Raw genomic sequence first — 21,205 nt, forward strand, 5'->3', positions numbered from 1 at the left:
GCTTAATTCTGATTGTGTTCCTTTCAAAAAAGGACTGTATGGCATGATCCTTCTGTGCAAATTCATTGACAAATTAATTAAGATCATCTATTTAAAAACTGTTGCGGATGGAAAGACAAAGTAATTTTTTGATTATTTTTCATTTTCCAATTTTACCTACCCTAATTCTATACTAGAAAAGCATACATGGAAATAGTATCTCTGTTCTGAAAAGTTCAACATTAAAATCCTACCTCTGAGTTTGTCAGATCAATTTTGATAGGAAGGCATAATTACACAAAGAAGATAATGGCAAGAAGAAAAAGAGTCAGAATATATGAACACAAATTGTTACATGCAAATACTTCTAGTAATAAAGCAAAACGAGGAAAGAAAAAGCCAAATTGGGGCATAAGAATCTGTAAGATACGATACCAGTCTATTTCTAAGTACTGTCTTCCATTTGACATTAAATGTTTTTTAATGTCTTTCAGTTACTGGAAAAAGACACCTCAAAATAAAGATACATACTTTTATATATCACACCCAAGAAACAGATCTTTGTGCATGGAATATATATCACTTACATTATAAAGAGAATATGTATAGATTCTTTTATTAAATACCAAAGTTATGTCTCCTAGGCTAAGTTGTACACTTCAGCAATTAGAAATCAACTCTCTCTCTGAACTAAGCAAAATAAAATACACAGCAAACAGTACACCTAGCACATACAAGTAGTTCACTTATATTCACTAAATAAAACTGTAATATCCTCCAGTTTACATTCATGTGTTCTTTCTGTCAGTAGTAGTAGTAGCAGTAATAGTATTTCATTCAACAACACAAAAAAGATTCTTTAAAATTTTATCATTTAGAGAAAATAATACATATTACACAGTGTTTCTGAATCATAAATTTAATAAGACCAGACCAATTTGGCCAGATTTCTTTTATAATATAATTTTAAAATGTGTTCAAATTTTATGTAGATCATTAATATTATTTCCTATTTAAAATGTCAGTTTTCCTGAAGTATAGCTATTATGTAGCATTATCTAAAGTTTACTGATATGCATTATACTATATCATGTGTGCTAAGCTCACAAGTCCACTACAGTAAAATTTCAACTATATTGCCATAGATTTCAAGGCAGACTAATATGCTACACTGTAATTCAAAGCACATGGAAGTCAAAAAAACAACAGTGCAGTTCATTATAAGTGGGGAAGATGATGAGTATATCCAACTGGTTCACTTTAAAGTCAGCTTACATAACACCAAGGTAGTGTGAACACCATGTACTGTATTTTCAAGGGCTTAATTATGACCTGTTTGGTAGGTCACAACACCAATAAAAAGCCTTTGGCTAAAAAATCTTCTCTTGTAGTTCAATTCCATTAGAAGTGAACTTTATAGAAGCCTTATGGAAACCTTTATTTCTAGATGAGGCCACTTATGGATAATATACAGATCTGACTGCACACATTATCTATGATTTAATTCTTCTGTATTAAAACTTTGGCACCAACCATATCAGGAGTTCATATATTAGCACAAATAAATTTTGCTCTGGCACCAAACTACTATGTCTAATCTACATTTTAGTAATTACAGAGTGGAGTTACTACCAAATGAATGGAGTCCTTTGGCTGAACACAATAATGAGCTTCTACAATTCACTTTTGATCTGTTTTTCTTTTTTTTATTTTTAAAAAGCCTATCCTTCAGGATCTTATGTTAAAAAATACTGAAATTGATTGACATTATACTATTATATTTGCATCTTGATTATTGGTAATTATTCCCCAAACCATTATTGTATGAAACCAGAAAAAGTATTAAAGTAACTTTATTTAAAAGGAAATTTAGAAGTTAGTGTGCAGAGAAGCTGTTAAGACCTTGTGGACACCATTTATATACTTAAATAAATCTTGGACACTACTGTAAAACAACATATTATGAATATTGTGGACCTGTGTATGTTTAATTTTTAATCTCACTTCCCCTAAATAAGGGGGCCTAAACAGAATATTCAACTAATGTAGCAGAAAACAATGCCTTTGATATAAGATCAGGCAAAAGCCACATGTTTAACTTTCTCTTCATCCAGTTTGGCAGAGGAACACTGGAAATCTTACAAGCCAGTTGATGTCCGCTTTTTCATGCTCCGTCGCTGAGCTAAGCTTGAGGCAGCCACAGGCTCTAGGACTGGTTGGAAGGTCTTGTGAGTCAGGGCTGAATATGTGGCAAACACTGCTCTCTAAAATAATGAGAAATATAAAAAACTGAGTACAATCTCTGGAGGTAAAAAAAAAAAAAATGACTTCCAAATATATCGTCAGAGATTTAACTACAATACAACTTTTTTTAACCCAGGAAAATATTTGAAAATTGAAAATATTTGATCTGTACAGTGATGCTCCTTTGATGAATTAATACCAGATTACTTGCATATTTCTTATTTTAATAACTGTGTGTCTTATAATATATCATTTTATCAGTGTTTCACCACTAATTTTCTTTAAATTCTTTTAAATTTTATTTTTAATAGGAACTATACATATTACGGTATATAAACATGATATTTATATATATAGATAGTAAGTGATTATTACAGTCAGGATAATCAGCATATCCTCATATAGTTATCAATTTTTGTGTGTGATGACAGTACCTGAAATCCACTCAGCAAATTCAAGTATTTAATATGGTATTATTAAATACCATCATTATGCTGTATATTAGATATCTAGACTTATTCATCCTGCACAACTTCAATGTTATATGCTTTGACCAACATCTCCCCATTTGTCCCTTCACCCTGGAAATCACCATTCTACTTTATGCTTCCACATATTTCACTTTTTTAGATTCCACATATAAGAGAGATCATATAGTTTTGTCTTTCTGTGTCTGGCTTATTTCACTTAATATAATGTCTTCCACGTACATCATCCATATTGTTGTGAATGGTAGGATCTCATTTTTTAAAGTTGAATGATATTCCTCTGTGTGTGTGTGTGTGTGTGTGTGTGTGTGTGTGTGACAATACCTCAAAGAAATATCTGTGCTCCCATGTACACTGCAGTATTATTCATAATAGTCAATATGGAAACAACCTAAGTGTCCATAAAGGGATGAATGCATAAATCAATAAAATTTAAAACATGCACCAATGGTTAGTAACTTAGGAACCAATAGCAATCTTTTGTTTTGATATGAAACTTGCATTTAGTCTACTTCCAGTCCTAGTGTTTTCTAACACCTAATCAAATACAATCAAGAAACTTGTATTTATCATCAGAAAGGCTGTAGATAATAAAGAAAGTTAAGAGTCTATGGCTGTTATTTAAAAAAAAACAAAACAGAATAAAACAAGTCTATAAATACATCTTTAAGAAATAAAGATACTCTAAGGTAATTATATAAGTGTCATCAGTGAAAGGATTGCAATGGCTTTATAAGGTATCTTCAAGCACTAAGAAGGTACATAAAAGTATGTTTTACCTTAACAACATATGATGTATCATTTGTATTTGGCTGATCATTTGGCAACTGGTCTCTGTGGGTTATCCATGAGTGTTTTAATACTTGTTCTGTAGTGTACCGCTGATGTGGGTCCATATGCAGCATATGGGAAAGCAAATCCTAAATTAAATTAAAAAAATATATAAATGAAACTACATATCTGTAAAAATTTTAGTAAACATACCATTGCACATTTTCTCAAAATATGAGAGCATCAGTACAGTTTCAATCTGTTTTATTTAACTTACCCTTTGGAAAAACAAACATGTACTCTGAACAGTTAACTGTCAAAAATAATTTTGAGAAAGATTTTTCAATGTACAGTAAAATTTTAGTTATTATTTTTAAATTAGAGGATACCAAATCTGTGGAATTGGAATGTGTCTAGTGAGAGAGAAAGAGTTATCCTGGAATATGTTAAATAGTTAAGAGGAGAAAGGAACATATTGATCTTTGCTGGTAAGCTGGGTCCCAAAGTATAATGGTTTGTGTATATGGATACAACATAGAAGGGAAAATTCCATGTTGTTAATACACCCAATAACTAATGGTTTATTGAATAAAATACTAAAGAAAGCAAAACATAAATCAAAGTTTGGTAACTGACAGCTAGCATAGTAGTAGTCAGAGTATCATAAGTTTTTCATCAGAATAACTGTGAATATGATTATTTTATCTTCAATAATAAAATGTTATAAAAGTATTATAACCTTATAGTAAAACACAATTTTAAATATATAAGATTATGTGATAAATAAACTCTCTACCAAGCATATTTTAGAGAAAGAAGTATACTCTCCTTAACAAGCATCTTCTAAAATAGAAACAAAAATCATAATTTTGTAAACTTTTCATCCAAAGCAGAAGCAGCGAAACTAAAAATTCGAAGGAGTAACATCAGAATTTGAAGAATAATGTAATTGGTTGAAACTATGCAAGGGAGTAGAATAACCAAAAAAAAAAAAAAAGTATATATTGGAAAAAGGACAGATGGGCAGAAATAAATGAAATATAATATAAAAATATAACAGGGATTACTTCAATTAAAAAGACCTAAGTGATAATCATAAAAATGATAAATGTTCAACAGTACAAGGACTTGTTCCTCTGGCCAAGATGGAACACCAGGGGCTGAATTCACCAACCTACTTGAAACAACCCTCTCACCACCACCACCTCCTAAAACAACAACAAAACACATAATATAGGACACACAGTTTTCAAGAGATCAGAGATTAGGCAATGAAGAAGAGTGACCCCTAAAAGATGGGAAACAAATCAAGTAAGCCCTATGACTGATCCAGCTTATCAAATTGAAGAGAAAGTTTTTAAGCTGCTGTGGAGGTAAGATAAACCCAGGCAGAACCTGGTAGTTTCCCTGAATTGAGGAGAAAGAACTGAGAGTTAGGGGAAACCAAGGCAGAGAGAGAGAGTTAGTAGAACACCTACCAGAGAGGTGAGAGGAGCAAAGAGAAAACTACAGAGATCTGTAGGGGGTCTCCCTCAAGTATTCAGTACATTACTGATAAACCAAAGTGTGCTGGGGGGAAAAAAAACTACCAAAGGCAATGGGGAAAAATATTTGAAAGGATTATAAAAAAATCAAAGCCCATGCAGTTTGGAGAATATTGCCTGTTCATACCAGCCAGACTGGAAAATCTCATAATTCATGGAATATTTGTTAGAGTACTTAGAAGCAAGCTGTCCGAGTAGTGAGTAGCCCTAGATTAAAAACAATGTTAGAAGGAAGACATAAAAGTATTATATATTTAATCTAACTTAACTGTGGTCCAGAATAAATCTGAAGACTATTTATAGAAATAAAAACATGTCCAGCAGCCACTGGGGTAAAATTCACTAGGCCTGATTTCTTATAATAAATTATCATTCATAGAAAAGAGAAGGAAAATAAAATGTATAATGAGGAGGAAAAAAAAATCAATCAAAATTGACCCATGAGCCTTAACCAGTGTGACTCAGTTGGTTTGAGCATTGTCCTGTAAACCAAAAGGTAGCAGGTTTGATTCCTACTCAAGGCACATACCTGGATTGCGGGTTAGATCTCTGGTAAGGGCATGTGCGATGGGCAACATATCAATGTTTCTTTCTTGCATTAATGTTTCTCTCTCTCTCTCTCCCTCTTCCCTTTTCTCTAAAATCAATAAGCATGTCCTCAGGTGAGGATTAAAAAAAACTGGCCCATGACGGACATATGTTAAACAGCAGGTAAGGACATTAAAACATTTAAAATTCAATTCCATATGATCAAATGGTAAGTAGAGACATAGCGGATATAAGACACAGATTGTACTGATAGAGATGAAAACTACAGCCAAAGACCAAAAAAAAAAAAATACTAATAGGATTAACAGGGAATTTTATATGGTGGATGAAAAGATTGGTGAAGACAGCATCAGATACTAAAAAAGAGACTCAGAGTATAAAACAAAAACCAAAAGAGAGGAGCATCAGTGAGCTAGGAGACATTTTCAAGTTGCATAATACATTAAGTACATTAATGTCCCAGAAAAAAACAGGGGAAAAAACTATTTGAAGAAATAATGAACTCCAAACTTCCAAAACTGAATGAAACTATAAACCTACAGATCCAAGAATTTCAATAAATCCCAAGTACAAAAATTTAAGGAAAATTACATTAAGGCACATTAAATGAAATTGCTCAATACCCAAGAAAAGAAAACTTTAAAAGCAACTTTAAAGGGGATGATTTCAACATGGCAGTGGGCAGGGCCAGAGTGAGAGTGAGTGTGAGTGGGTGAGTGTGTGTTAGAGAGAGTGTGTGTGGGTGGGAAGCTGCTTGTTGGTGGGGTAAATCAAGATGGGCCATTTGGGCACTCCAGGCGAAGCACCCCAAGTAGGTGCTTCTCCCCTCTCAGGATAAGAGAGCGCACCACTTTGGAGGATCTGTAGGGTCCTCTTTGAGAGGAAGCTGCAGGGACAGCAGAGACCAAGAGCCCTAGGCCACAGACATGTGCAGTTCCACTGCCTCTCCCCACTCCCAAGGATCTTCCAGCAACAGATGAGCTTGCCACCACCATGGACATAGCAAAAGTAGTCCTGAGAGGGAAGTTCATAGTATCACAGGCCTACCTCAAGAAATAAGAAAATTTTCTAATAAACTATATAAACCCACAACTTGAATATTTAGAAAGAAAATATAAACAAAAATGCAGAGTACAGAGAAGGAAGGAAATAATAAAGATCAGAGTGGAAATAAATGACATAGAGACTAAAATATAAAAACAATACAAAAGATCAATGAAATCAAGAACTGGTGTTTCAAAAGATAAACAAGATTGATCAACCTTCAGCCAGAGTCTCCAAGAAAGAAAGAGAAAGAACCCAAATAAATAAAATCAGAAATGTAAGAGGTGAAGTAACAATTGACAACACGGAAATACAAAGGATTGTAAGAAAATAGTATGAACTTATATGACAACAAATTGGATAATCAAGACAAAATGGACAAATTAGAAGAATCATGCAGTCTTTCAAAAGTCAAACAGAAAGAGTCAGAAAATCTGAACAGACTGATAGTAAGTAAGGAAATTGAAACAGTAATCAATAAACTACCAGCAAACAAAAGCCCTGCTCTGGATGGCTTCAAAGGGGAGTTTGATCAAACATTCATAGAACTAAAACTATTCTTCTCAAAATATTCCAAAAAATTCAAGAGGAAGGAAGACTTCCATGCTTCTTTTATGAGGCCAGCATAATCCTAATTCCAAAATCAGATAAAGACACTACAAAGAAAGACAATTACAGGCCAATATCCCTGTTGAACACAGACACCAAAATCCTCAACAAAATATTAGCAAATTGGATCCAGCAATATATTAAAAAAAAATTATTCACCACAACCAAGTAGGATTTATCCCAGGAATGCAAGGCTGGTACAGTCTTCACAAAGCAATAAATGTGAAACACCACATAAACAAAATAAAAGATAAAAATTGCATGATCATATCAATAGACGCTGAAAAAGCATTTGACAAAATTTACCACCCACTTTTTATAAAATCTCTCAGCAAAGTGGAAATAGAAGATTCATAAATCAACATAATAAAGGCCACATGTGATAAACCTACAGCTAACATCATACTCAGTGGGCAAAAACTAAAAGCATTTCCCTTAAGAACAAGAACAGGACAGGGACATCTGCTGTCATCTTTCTTATTCAACATAGTAACAGAAGTCTTAGCCACAGCAATAAGACATGAAAAAAAAACAGGCATTCAATTTGGAAAGGAAGAAGTGAAACTGTCATTATTCACAGATGACATGATATTGTACATAGAAAATCCTAAAGATTCCACCAAGAAATTACTAGATTTAATAAATAAATTCAGCAAAGAACCAGGATACAAAATTAACATCCAGAAATCAATAGCATTTTTATACAACAATAATGAATATTCAGAAAGAGAAAGTAAAAAAAATAAATCCTATTTACCACTGTAACAAAAAATTAAGATACAAAAGAATAAACTTAACCAAGGAGGTAAAAGACCTGTTCTCAAAGAACTACAGGACATTGAAAAAAGAAATAGAACACGAGATAAAAATGTGAAAGCATATACCACGTTAATAGATTGGAAGAATTAACACCATTAAAATGTCCATACTACCCAAAGCAATCTATAGATTCAATCTATAGATTAAAACAACTATGAGATAATCATCTCATACCTGCCAGAATGGCTGCCATCAACAAATAATCAAACAACAAGTGCTGGTGAAGATGTGGAGAAAAAGGTACTCTAGTACACTGCTGATGGAATGCAGACTGGTGCAGCCACTATGGAAAACCGTATGGTGTTTACTCAAAAAATTAAAAATGAAACTTCCGTTTGATCCAGTGATCTCACTTCCAGGAATATACCCTAAGAAGCCTGAAACACCAATGAGAAAGAATATATGCACCCCTATATTCATTGCAGCGCCATTTACAACAGGTAAGATCTGGAAACAACCCAAGTGTCCATCAATAGATGAGTGGATAAAAAAGCTGTGGCACATTTACACAATGGAACACTATGCAGTTAGATGAAAGAAAAATCTTTTACCCTTTGAGACAACATGGAGGGACCTGGAGAGTATTATCCTAAGTGAAATAAGCCAGTCAGAGGAAAACAAGTACCACATGATCTCACTTATTTGTGAAATATAAGGAACAAAATAAGCTGATGAACAAAATAGATCCAGAGACATGGCAGTAGAGAACAGACTGACAAACCTCAGAGGGGAAGGTGGGTGGGAGGATAGGAAGAGATAAACCAAAGAACTTATATGCATATATGCATAACCAGTGGACATGGACAACAATACTGCGAAGGGGGAGGCGGTAGCAGGAAGGAGGATCTTAATGGGGAAAAGCAGGAGGACATCTGTAATACTTTCAACAATAAAGATAAAATTTTAAAAATCAACTGAGGGGAAAATGGCATGTTAAAATTAGTGACATAAAGACAAGGATAATAGCAGATTTCTTATAAAAAGCAAATGAGAAGATAACAGAACTCATGAAAAACTAATGGCTCAGTAAAGAAATCAAAAGGAAAATAAAAAAAAATAAACAAAAATGGAAACACAACATAGCAGAACTTATGAGATGCATCAAAAGCAGGTCTAAGACAGAAGTTTAATGCAATTAATGCCTACATTAAGAAAAAAAAATTTCAAAAAATACCTAACCTACCCTTTTATCTCAAAGTCCTAAAAAAAAGCCCCAATAGCAGATGGAAAGTGATAAAAATCAAACAAGAATAATAGAACAGAGACCAGAAAAACAGTAGAAAAGATAAGCAAAACTAAGAGTTGACTTTTGAAAAGGTAAACAAATTGACAAACTTTTAGTTGGACTACAAGTAAAAGAGAAGACTCAAATAAATACAATAAAAATAAAAGAGGAAACATTACAAAGCTACCACAAAAATGAAAAAGCATCATAAGAAACTACTATGAAAACTCACATGCCAAAAACACCCTGGATAACTGAATAGAAATGGATGAATTCCTAGAAACATAAAACCTACCAAAACTGATTCATGAAGAAATAGAAAGACTGAAAAGACCAATAAGTTGAAAAGAGACTGAAGCAGTAATCAAAAACCTTACAACAAAGAAAACCCCAGGACAAGATAGATGGTTTCACTGATGAAATCTACCAAACATTTCAAGTAAAATGATGCCAATTTTTCTAAAACTCTTTCAAAAAACAGAAGAGGCATGAACACTCCCAAACTCAAATTATAAGGCCAACATTAATTTTACATCAAAGCTAGATAAGGACACTACAAGATAATAAGATACAGGTCAATATTGCTGATGATTATAGATGCAAAAATTCTCAACAAAATACTAGCAAACTGAATTGAACATTATATTAAAAAGAACATACACCATGATCAAGTGGAATTTATCCCTGGGAAGCAAGAATGGTTCAACATACACAAAGCAATAAATGTGATACACCACACTAACAGAATGAATAACAAAAGTCATATGATCTTCTCAATAAATGCAGAAAAAAGTATTTGACAAAATATGACATCCTCTCATGATAAAACTCTCGACACTGTTCCTTATTTCACTATTTCTGGTTTGATCTTTATTATCACCTTTCATCTGTTAATAGTGGGCTTTTTCTCTAGGTCCTTTTAGTTATAGATGAAACATACCTTAACAAATAAAGGCCATATATGATAAGCCCACAACAAATATCATACTCTGGTGAAAGACTGAAAACTTTTCCCTAAGATCGGAACAAGACAGGGCTGCCCACTTTCACCATTCTTATTTAAAACATTATGGGGAATCCTAGCCAGAGCAATTAGGCAAGAAAAATAAATAAAATACATCAAAATTAGAAAGAAAAAAGTAAAATCATGTGTGCAGATAGCATGATCTTATATATCGACAGCACTAAAGATTCCAACAAAAAAACTGTTAAAATAAACAAAACAAAAAATCAGTAGCTGCAGGATACAAAATCACCATACAAAAATCAGTTCTAACTCAGTAAACTAACAATTAACTATCTGAAAAAGAAATAAAGAAACAATACCATTCATAATAGCACCAAAACAATAAAACATTTAGAAATAAATTAACCAAGGAGGTGAATATTTTCATACACTGAAAATAGTAAAATATTAATAAAAGAAATTTAAGTTAACAAACTAAGTAGAAAGATATGACGTGCTCATGAATTGCAAGAATTAGTATTATTAAAATGTCCATAATACCCAAAGCATTCTATAGATTCAATGCAATCACTACCAAAATCCCAAAGACAGCTCAATACAAAAATTAACAAACTATCCAATTAAAGAATGGGCAAGGATTCTCTCTCTCTCTCTTCCTCTCTCCCCCTCCCACTCTATCTGGACAGAAAATAGAAAAATGTCCTCGGGTGAGGATAAAAAAAAAATCGGCAAGGATCTGAGTAGACACTTCTCCAAAGAGGACATACTGATGGCCAATAGATATGAAAAGTTGTTCAACTTCACTAGTCAACAGAAAAACAAAAGTTAAAACTATAGTATCACCTCACACCTGTCAGAAAGGCAATCATTAGTAAATCAACATACAAGTGTGGGCAAGGATGTGTAGAAAAGGGAACTCTCATGTACTGTTGGTGGGAATGTAGACTGGTGAAGCCCCTGTGGAAAGCAGTATGGAGATACCTCGAAAGATAAAAAGTGGAACTGCCTTATGACCCAGTGATTCTATTTCTAGAAATGTATTTGAAGAAACCCAAAACACTAATTTGAAAAAAAAATATACCCCTATGTTCATTGCAGCATTATTTACAATAGCTAAGATTTGGAAGCGGCCCATGTGTCGATCAGTAGATGATTAGATAAAAGAGCCATGGTATATTTATTCTATGGAATACTACTCAGCTGTGAATAAGAAGGAAATCTTACTTTTTGCAACAGCATGGATGGGCCTGGATAGTATTATGCTAAGTGAAATAAGCCAGTCAGAGAAAGACAAGTACCATATGATTTCATAAAGAGCAAGCTGACAGCTGTTGGGGTGGGGGCTGGGTAGGGGGAGTGGAGGAACTGAGCAAAAAAGAAAAATAAAGAGAAAAAACTCTTGGACATAGACAACAACAGTATGGTGATTGCTGGGTGGAGGAAGTGTTAGGGAAAGTGTAGGAACATCTAGTGGAGATAAATGGTGATGGGCAGAGACTTGACTTGGGGTGGTGAACACACAAAACCATTTACAGATGACATGTTTTGGACTTGTACAATTGAAACATGTATAATTTTGTTAACCAGTGTCACCCCAATAATTCATTAAAAAGTAAAAAAATATCAAGCCTGTTAAAAACCAGAGAGTAAAATGGTAGTTATCAGGAGATAGGGGATATGGGATAAGATGAATATTATTTGAGCAGACAACCTTGTAAAAAGTAGTAAATAAGCCACAGACCTCTAATTCACAGTATAATGAATATAGACAATAATATTGTACTATAATTGTGTAATATGATAAATATTGTTACCACATCAATTCATATTATAATATATAAATGTATCAAAGTAATATGCTGTGTACCTTAAATTATTAAAAAAAAAAAGATGGATGGACCTAGAGGGAATTATGCTAAGTGAAATAAGTCAGACAGACAAAGACAAATACTATATAATTTCACTTTTATGTGCAATCTAACGAACAAAATAAATGAACAAACAAAATAGAAATGGACTCATAAATACAAAGAACAGACTGATGAGAGAAAAAGGTAAAGGGATTAAGAAGTACAAGTTGGTAGGTATAAAATAGTCATGGGGATGTAAAGTACAACATAGAGAATATAGTCAGTAATATTGTATCAACTATATATGGTGCAGGTAGACAATATCAGGGGATCACTGTGCAAAATATATGATTGTCTAACCACTGTGCTGTGTACCTGAAACCAACACAAAACAAAATAGAACGTAAACAGTAATTGAAAAATTAAAATGAAAAACTAAGGACTTTAGTTAAAATATTAAAAACATGGACTTTAGTTAATAAAAATAAAATTAAATAAAACATAAAAACAAATGATCGTTATCAAGTTTTGGCAAGGATATGAAAGAACTAAAGCTCTCATATACTGCTGGTGGGAATATAAAATGGTACAGGCACTCTGAAAAAACAGTTTCATGAGCCCTGGCCGGTTTGGCTCAGCAGTTAGAGCATCGGCCTGCGGTCCGGAGAGACCCGGGTTCGGTTCCCGCTAAGGGCATGTACCTCGGTTGCAGTTTGTCCCCGGCCCTGGCTGGTCGTGTGGGTGGCAGCCACTCGATGTGTCCCTTTCACATTGATGTTTCTCTCTCTCTCTCTCTCTCTCTCTCTCCTTCCCACTCTATCTGTGCAAAAAATGGAAAAATGTCCTCAGGTGAGGATAAAAATAAATGAAAAACAGTTTCATGGCTGCTTAAAAAAAAATTAAATATATGACCCAATAATTCCACTCCTGAATATTTATACAAAAAAGGCATAAGTAATTAAAAAATAAAATGAAATAAAAGGTATCCATCCATACAAACACTAGCACAAGGATAATCATTGCAGCTTTACTGGTAATATTGCAAAACTGCTGACAACCTAAATGTCCATCAGATGTGAATGGATCAACTGTGGTGTATCCACACAATGGACTGTTATTCAGCAATGTAAAAAAATAAAATATTGATAAACTCCAACAACATAGAGGAATCTCAAAATAATTATGATGAGTGAAAGAGGACTAAATAAAGAGTATGCATCCTATGATTCCATTTATAAACATTTCTAGAAAAATGTAAACTACCCCAAAGTATTAGGTTCTGGGTTGCCAGAGAATGATGGTTGGGGAATTGTAATCAGGTATTACAATGTGGGACAGGAGGGGAAAATTATAAGGAACTAAAAGGAAACTCTTAGGGGTAAGGGATATGTTTATTATTCTGATTTTGGTGATGGTTTCTTGGTGTGTAAAGGTCATTACATTAAATTATATACTTTAAATACATGAATTTTGTAGTATGTTAGTTATACCTCAGTAAAATTTTCTTTAAAAAATAATCAACGGTCTAGCACAAAACAATAGGCCCCCTTACTCCCACCAACCAAAGTTTCAACATAAAATCAACTATATACACAAAAATTTAATAAGAAAAAACACTATTTTGCTCATGGTTAAAACTTATCTGATCTTTTGTTCTTTTCTGAGGATTCTGAGGGATTATTGGACAATACAGGTAGTGATGGTGAGAGAGAATAAAAACTAATATCAGGAGATGGGCTTCTATAAATATTGAAATATACTGTTATGCTTTAAATTTTATGTATGAGTGTCTTTATGCTAATGGAAAGTTCAAAGAGTAACAATGATTGTCAGACTGCTTTATACATTCTTAATATCAGCTAACACTTATAGAACACTTACTATGTGCCACACATATTAACCTGTTTAATCTACATAGCAACCCTGAGGTAGATACTATTACTATCTTCACTTTACAGATGTGGAAACTGAGATATAAAGAGGTTAAGCATCATTCCCAAGGTCACATAGCTAGTAAGTAAGAATATGCATCCAGGCAGTATGAGCCTGGCTTGAAAGTACTAAACTATACTGCTTCTCATTCTTCCCCATTTAACTCAATATTGTTGCTTGAACTTTATATTATTTAATTTTTGTAGCTTGCTTTTTAAGTAATAACTATCATATACCCTCAATAAGTGCTCAATGTTCATGGCGTTAAGTAAGCATTCATGGAAAATATAAAAATCTCCATTTAAAAAATTAATTTTTCATAATGATGTACAAAGATACCGTTTTATTATATACTTATTGAAAAAAATTAACTGAAATTAAAGACAGTTAAAGTTAGGGTGGTTATATAATCTGTTATCTAAACCAGAGCACTTGAAAGTGGAAGGTATAGACCAGGACTGTTCCAGGCAAACTAGGATGTATGGTCAACCCAGTTAAAGTAAAATGATGTAATTATTCCCGGGGTAAAAATCAGCTAAGTCATATGAGACCAAGGTACTATTATAAAAGTTCCACAGGTATTTAAACATACAAAATGGTCAATTTATATTTGGAAACAAAGACTGATTTCCAAGAGCAAAGTGGATTCTCCTGAAATGAAAATGAAAATACAGCCATATTCTAAATGCTTACACTACATTATACTTACTGTTTCTAGAAAACATATGAACAGAATGCTGATTGGTTTATGCTGTCAACTGGCATCATAGCAGAAGTATCAACATTTTACTACTTTTTTAAAAAAGAAATTAAAGTAATTTTAATAGAACTTATTTCTTTTTAACCTTCCCGCAAAATAAGTAGCAAGATCTCCATGACAAAATGACAAGCAGATTATGGATGACAAATGAAAAAGCTGCAGTGTCATTATCTTAAGTAATATTCATTGAATTTTCTTGATAGCTAAGAGGAAAATGAGCGTACCTACAGTTCACAAAAATCTGTCACTTTGATATGAATGTTTGCATTTTTTTTCAAAATGGATATAGTGCTGGCCAGTTTTTGGTTTTTTTTTAAAAGATACTGAGCTATGACAAGAATGATCACTTATATATAATCAGTTGGGCATTTAGTTAGATAACGTAATTGGAAGAAAATCATCACTACGAAAAATGATTAATGTAATTTAACCTAGACCACAAGGATTTCTTATATTTTATACCCATTTTAACTAAAAGCCTGCAAGACTCCAAATTCGTTGAACATATATGAATACAGAAGAAGAGTAATTTCCTATTCTCACAGTACTCAGGTGGCAAATTAAATTTAAGTTTAGAAAGTAGAGATTAATAATTCATCATTTAATCATGTGACTGATATAAACCATTTTTATCACACTTATTACTAATTACACTATAAGCATTTCACTTGGTCAAATGTGTTACAATTCATACTTCCTCAGCAAAAAGGATTGAGTTTCATACATACATAATACTTTGTGCCTTGATCACAGGTAACAACAAATGATTTATTACTTCCTATAAAACTAAGAGTAGAATTCTAATTATTTAATTTGCCTGTGCATTTCCTTAGCTTACTTTATACACTGTAGTCTTTCTCTAGTATAATTTGGCACAAGGTATTTGAAAGCTAATGGTACTATAAGTTCTAGAAGGATTTCAATATAATGTTTTAATTGTAAAACTGCTCTGCAATATAGATTATGTGAAGGATAATAAGCTTCATTCAGTACACTGAATTTCCATATTATAGAAAAGAAGTGAGTGAACAATAACTTTCCTTTGAGCCTTCTATTATTAAAGGGTTGGGTTATAGACCTTTTTCTCCTCCATTCCATCTATACAAGCCAAGCTAACAAAGCCTTACTTCCTCCAGGGTGTCTTCTATAATATGTGATAAACTGAAAAGAATACTGGACTGATAGTTCTGGCTCTGCCACTGATTATTGTGTGACTATGGGCCAGATAAATTCTACACACCTTGGTTTATCTATCTGCAAAATAATGCACCCATTCCCTTCTAGATCTTGAAGTCTATGACTTGTAAATACATTAACAAACTACTCTTTTATTAAAAGCAACCTCAAAACAAGATGGAAAAGAAATATTTATGTAAAATTTGATGACTTATTTCAAATTTACAGAAGGCAATATATATATATTTTTAAATTTTAATATGTTTTTATTGATTTTTAGAGAGAGAGAGAGAAACATCAATGAGAGAAACACTGATTGGCTGCCTCCTGTTTGTCCCCCACTGGGGATCAAGCTCGCAACCCGGGCATGTGCCCTGACTGGGAATCGAACTAGTGACCCCTTTGTGCATGGGTTGATGCTCAACCACTGAGCCACACCTGCCAGGCAAGAAGACAATATTTATATTTATAGTAGACAAAAGCTTACTGTGTAAATTAACAATGCAAGGTATACATAAAGAAAATACTAAATAGCCCTGGCTGGTTTGGCTCAGCGGTTAGAGCGACGGCCTGCGTACTGGAGAGACCCGGGTTCGGTTCCCGCTATTGGCACGTATCTTGGTTGCAGTTTGTCCCCGGCCCTGGTTGGGTCGTGTGGGTGGCAGCCACTCGATGTGTACCTTTCATGTTGATGTTTCTCTCTCTCTCTCTTCCTCTCTCTCCCTCCCACTCTATCTGAACAAAAAATGAAAAAATGTCCTCGGGTGAGGATAAAAAAAAAAAAAAGAAAGAAAATACTAAATAAATGTCTCATCACTACATTGTACACCTAAAACTAATATAATATTGTGTGTTAACTATAACTGAAAAATAAAATTTAAAAATAATATAAAAAGATTAAGTAGCTAATGAAAAGGTATTCAAAAAAGTATTCATTATGGTAGATGTAGAAAACAGTATGGATTTTCCTCAAAAAATTAAAAATGAAACTGCCTGTTGACCCAGTAATCCCACTTTTGGGAATAAATCCAAAGAATTTCAAAACACCAATCAGAAAGAATATATGCACTCCTATGTTTATAGCAGCATTATTTACAATAGCCAAGATCTGGAAACAGCCAAAGTGCCCATCAGTAGATGAGTGGATAAAAAAGCTGTGATACATTTACACTATGGAATACAACATAGCTGTAAAAGAGTAGGAACTTTTACCCTGTGCAACAGCATGGATGAACCTGGACAGTATTATGCTGAGCAAAATAAGCTAGTCAGAAAAAGACAGATACCATATGATCTCACTAATATTTGAAATCTAATTAACAAAATAAACTGACAAACAAAATGAAACTGGAAGCATGGATACAGGGAACAGACTGGCTGGTGCCCCAGGGGAGGTGGAATGGGAGTGATTGGATAAAGAAGGTGAAGAGATTAGCTAAAGAACATATATGCATACCTCATGGACACAGACCATAGTTTGGTGAAGGCCAATGGGGAGGCAGGGTGGGTGGAGGTGGGCAAAGGAGCGGGGGGGGGGGGGTGGGCGGGGAGGGAGGACACCTGCAATAATGTAACATGAAAATATTTAATAAAAATAATTAAATTAAAATTCTAATGTTGCTAGACAAATTATTTGCTTGGGGGAGATTTTAATTTTATATGTACTGTGTGATTTTTTACAAGATGAACATATCCATGCATTGAGTAAAATGTTGTTATGGGTATAAAGTAAGAGGAAATGTAGAAATTATTCTTTTTTAAAGGAGGCAAGGGAAGAAGCCATAATTAATTGTTCCATAAAAACTTTTACTGGTAAATTCTTTGTTGGCCTAGGGTATATGTACTTGAAAGAAGTAACACTTTACTTATTTTAAATAGTCTAAAATTTAGATAGAATTCTCTTCTAGCTAATCAGTATCATTGTGTTTATTTTTAATATGGAGTGACACCATGAAATTTTCATTGCTCTCTTGCCTCTTCTACTCTTAGTTTGTTTACCAGATTCTTCTCCTTGTCTCGCCTTGTTTACAAAAGGGAAGCATTGATGCCAATGTTTTCTAAGCCTGGGGTTTGCAGGTGAGTAGTTAGCTGAAAACATTGTAGCAATAAGATACACAAAACTATCCTGACTTCCATTATGACCCCCACCATTTAATTGAATAAACTAAATCTAGAAACTCTGCATGGACAGGAGGTAAACTTCCGTATGCTTCTGGTGGTGGTACTAACCAAAAGCAAGAAAAAACATTCAAAAGGAAAAATAGCTTGTAAGAAATTATAATTAAGTAAAACTATTGTTATTCGATGACAGCAATACCACAGTTCTCGCAACTAAAGAAAACTAGTTTAAGGGGTTAGGGGCAACTGCACAATACTTTACCTTATCACTAACTCATAACAGAAAAAAACAAGTTAAAATTTACAGGAGATAGTTTTTTAAAAGATTCATATAGTCTCTTTGCTTAGGAATTTGCTACCTTTTTCAAAAAAGTTTCAAAGACAAAACTAAAGTCACTTTATCCAAATATAGAGAGTATATGAAAGGCTTTGTGACATATTTCAACAATATTTCACAATATCATTTCCTATGATACTTTCCCCAGACTATCAGACTAAAAGAGAAGGTCAGAATAAAACTTAACTTGAATATGTAAAATTCCTTAAGCACTAGACAGACCTAAATGTTAAACACACGGAAAATGGGAAACTAAAATTCTAAGCACAATTGGCATATAAATTCCTCTGTATTTAAGCATTATAGTCACTTTTACCAATTATTTTTAAAGGAATGCAAGATTATATATATAGCTTTAAACATTGAAATTGTCCCTTGTGAAAATGTGATTTTGTGAAGTACAAACTGGCTAACTAGAAAATACATTGGGTTAATGAATAATACTAGTAGTTTCAACCACTTTACAAGGGGAAATATAATAAATTATAAATAAACCAAAATGCATAGAAATTGAATTGTGGAGTTAGAAGGAACCAGAGGGAGAACTGAGTCCCCACATTTTGCAGATGAGAAAACTGAAGCAGCTAATTAGTAGATCAAAACTAGCACTCAGCTCTGCCTTCTAATCAGGTGTTCCTTCTACTACACCACACAGCACACTTTTATTATTATGGCTAAGATCCAAACACAATCCCTTCTCTGTTTTTCTAATGTTTAAAAGGTATTGACAATCACATTCATAACTTATTTATTCTACAATGATCAGGATACAATGTTTATTCCATAATATACCCTACAAATTAACTGGTGCTCTTGAGATAATTAGGTTTTATCATTAGCAGATATTAAATATAAGCAATTCCTTTTGTCTGAAAATGTTTTCTACTTTAAATGCAGTTTAAAAGCTTCAGGTCCCTATACACTACATGCTGACAACCTTTGGGATTTTGTTTTAAAACTTAATTTTTTATTTTTTTTAATCCTCACCCGAGGAAATTTTTTCATTTTTTGTTCAGACAGAGTAGGAGGGAGAGAGAGGAAGAGAGAGAAACATCTTCGTGAAAGGGACACATCGAGTGGCCGCCACCCACACGACCAACCAGGGCCGGGGACAAACTGCAACCGAGGTACACACCCTTAGCGGGAACTGAACCCGGGTCTCTCTGGACCGCAGGTCGACGCTCCAACCGCTGAGCCAAACCGGCCAGGGCTTAAAACTTAAATTTTTTGAATTATAACTGTAACAATCCATAGTCAAGGCTTGATCACTTTTTCCCCTAAATTAAATTAGGCCAGTTACTTTGAAATTGCACTACTACAGCACTCATTAGCCACATGTGGCTATTGAACACTTTTAAAATGTGGGTACTCCACACTCAGATAAACCGTAAGCATAAAATGCACAGCAAATTTTGAAAGGCTTAAAATTAAAAAAGAATGTAAAATATTTCCCTAATTTTATATTGATTAAAAGGTAAAATACTTTAAATATGCCAGGTTAAATAAAGTATGTAACTAAATTAATTTCATTATTTTCTTTTTTTTAATGTAGCTACTAGAAATTTTATAATTCCACATGTTTCTTAACATTGTATTTCTATTGGACAGCTCTAAGCCATCAATAATATCAAGATGCTACTGATGAAAAGTCTGTACATTCTCTAAGAATATTTAACATTATAAAAATTTCCTACATCATCACTAGTCAATATCTGTGCTAAAGAAGAAATGATGTGTAAAAACACACAGAAAGCTTAATTGGCTTATGCATTTTTCCTCAGTAGATCTACTGAGTTTATATTCTCTGAACATATGTGAGTTAATAAAAGAGGACTGTTACCTGGAAAGCAGGGCAAAAAAAAGTTAGGCATTGTCTTGTTCAATCCCACATAGATGTGAATTAACTCAAAAACAAATGCAGACATATAACATCATCATGTACTCTGCAAATATAGACTAGACTATAACTTAAATTTTCAGCAATTTCACACTAATGTAACAAACATTTATAATTGATACCTTTGCTCCATCTGAAATATTGTCCCAGTTTCCACCACTCAGAGAAAACTTTCCATTGCCTATACGCAGCAGTATCTCTTCAGGAGTATCATTGGGACCATTAGCAAACGGTGTGTAGCTATTAATAAAATAGATTTTAATAGACATAAGGGCTTAGTATACATATTAAATCTAATATAAAGTCAAAAGCATAAGCCCACATGCAAATATTTACTATAGCAAATTAAGAATATTATCTAATATTTCCCTTCACTGTACATATCAAATTTAATACTTCAAACAATGAACTTAATCCTAATTCATTATTTAATAAAATAGTCTTATCTATATCAATGTCTTTTGGCCTTTGATCAGTTAATCAATGTAAAATAAAATAAATGTGACTTTTCATGTAAAGCTAGTCTTAAAGTAAGACCAGAATAAAACACACAAATTTTGTATTCTCCTAGGCATAAGTTACCAAACCAAATTTACCTACTATGAGCAAATTGTTAATTTTATATATACATAGAAATGCATTTATTTTATTTGTTCAAATTTATTCTTTAGCATTTTATAAATGTTATTAGTGAAAACAGGTTCACAATAATTTCAATTAATGTCCATAAAAATGGGTTAGTCAAATATTTATATCAATATAACAAAATAACACCCAGCCGATGTGGCTTAGTAGGTTGAGCATCATTCCATGGACTGAGAGGTCCTGGTTTGATCCCTGGTCATGGCCAGGGTTGTGGGCTAGATCCCCAGTGAGGGGTGTGCAGGAGGCAGCTG

At 33.3% G+C, this 21,205-nt stretch overlaps 1 protein-coding gene across 1 annotated transcript in view; it reads right to left on the bottom strand.

Annotated features, from left to right (window-relative positions):
- Window positions 1–1,816: 1,816 nt before the first annotated feature.
- Window positions 1,817–21,205, bottom strand: part of RPS6KA6 (ribosomal protein S6 kinase A6) — a 139,368-nt gene continuing 119,979 nt past the window's right edge. The window contains exons 20-22 of the mRNA XM_036270522.1: window positions 20,432–20,549; window positions 3,491–3,631; window positions 1,817–2,243 (exon numbers count right to left, since the gene is read on the bottom strand). Coding sequence (XP_036126415.1) covers window positions 2,118–2,243; window positions 3,491–3,631; window positions 20,432–20,549 — 385 coding nt within the window. The 3' untranslated portion in view covers window positions 1,817–2,117. The remainder of the gene's footprint in view (window positions 2,244–3,490; window positions 3,632–20,431; window positions 20,550–21,205) is intronic.

This window comes from Molossus molossus, unplaced genomic scaffold (assembly GCF_014108415.1).
Source record: "Molossus molossus isolate mMolMol1 unplaced genomic scaffold, mMolMol1.p scaffold_m16_p_2, whole genome shotgun sequence".
In the NCBI taxonomy this organism is placed as follows: Eukaryota; Metazoa; Chordata; class Mammalia; order Chiroptera; family Molossidae; genus Molossus; species Molossus molossus.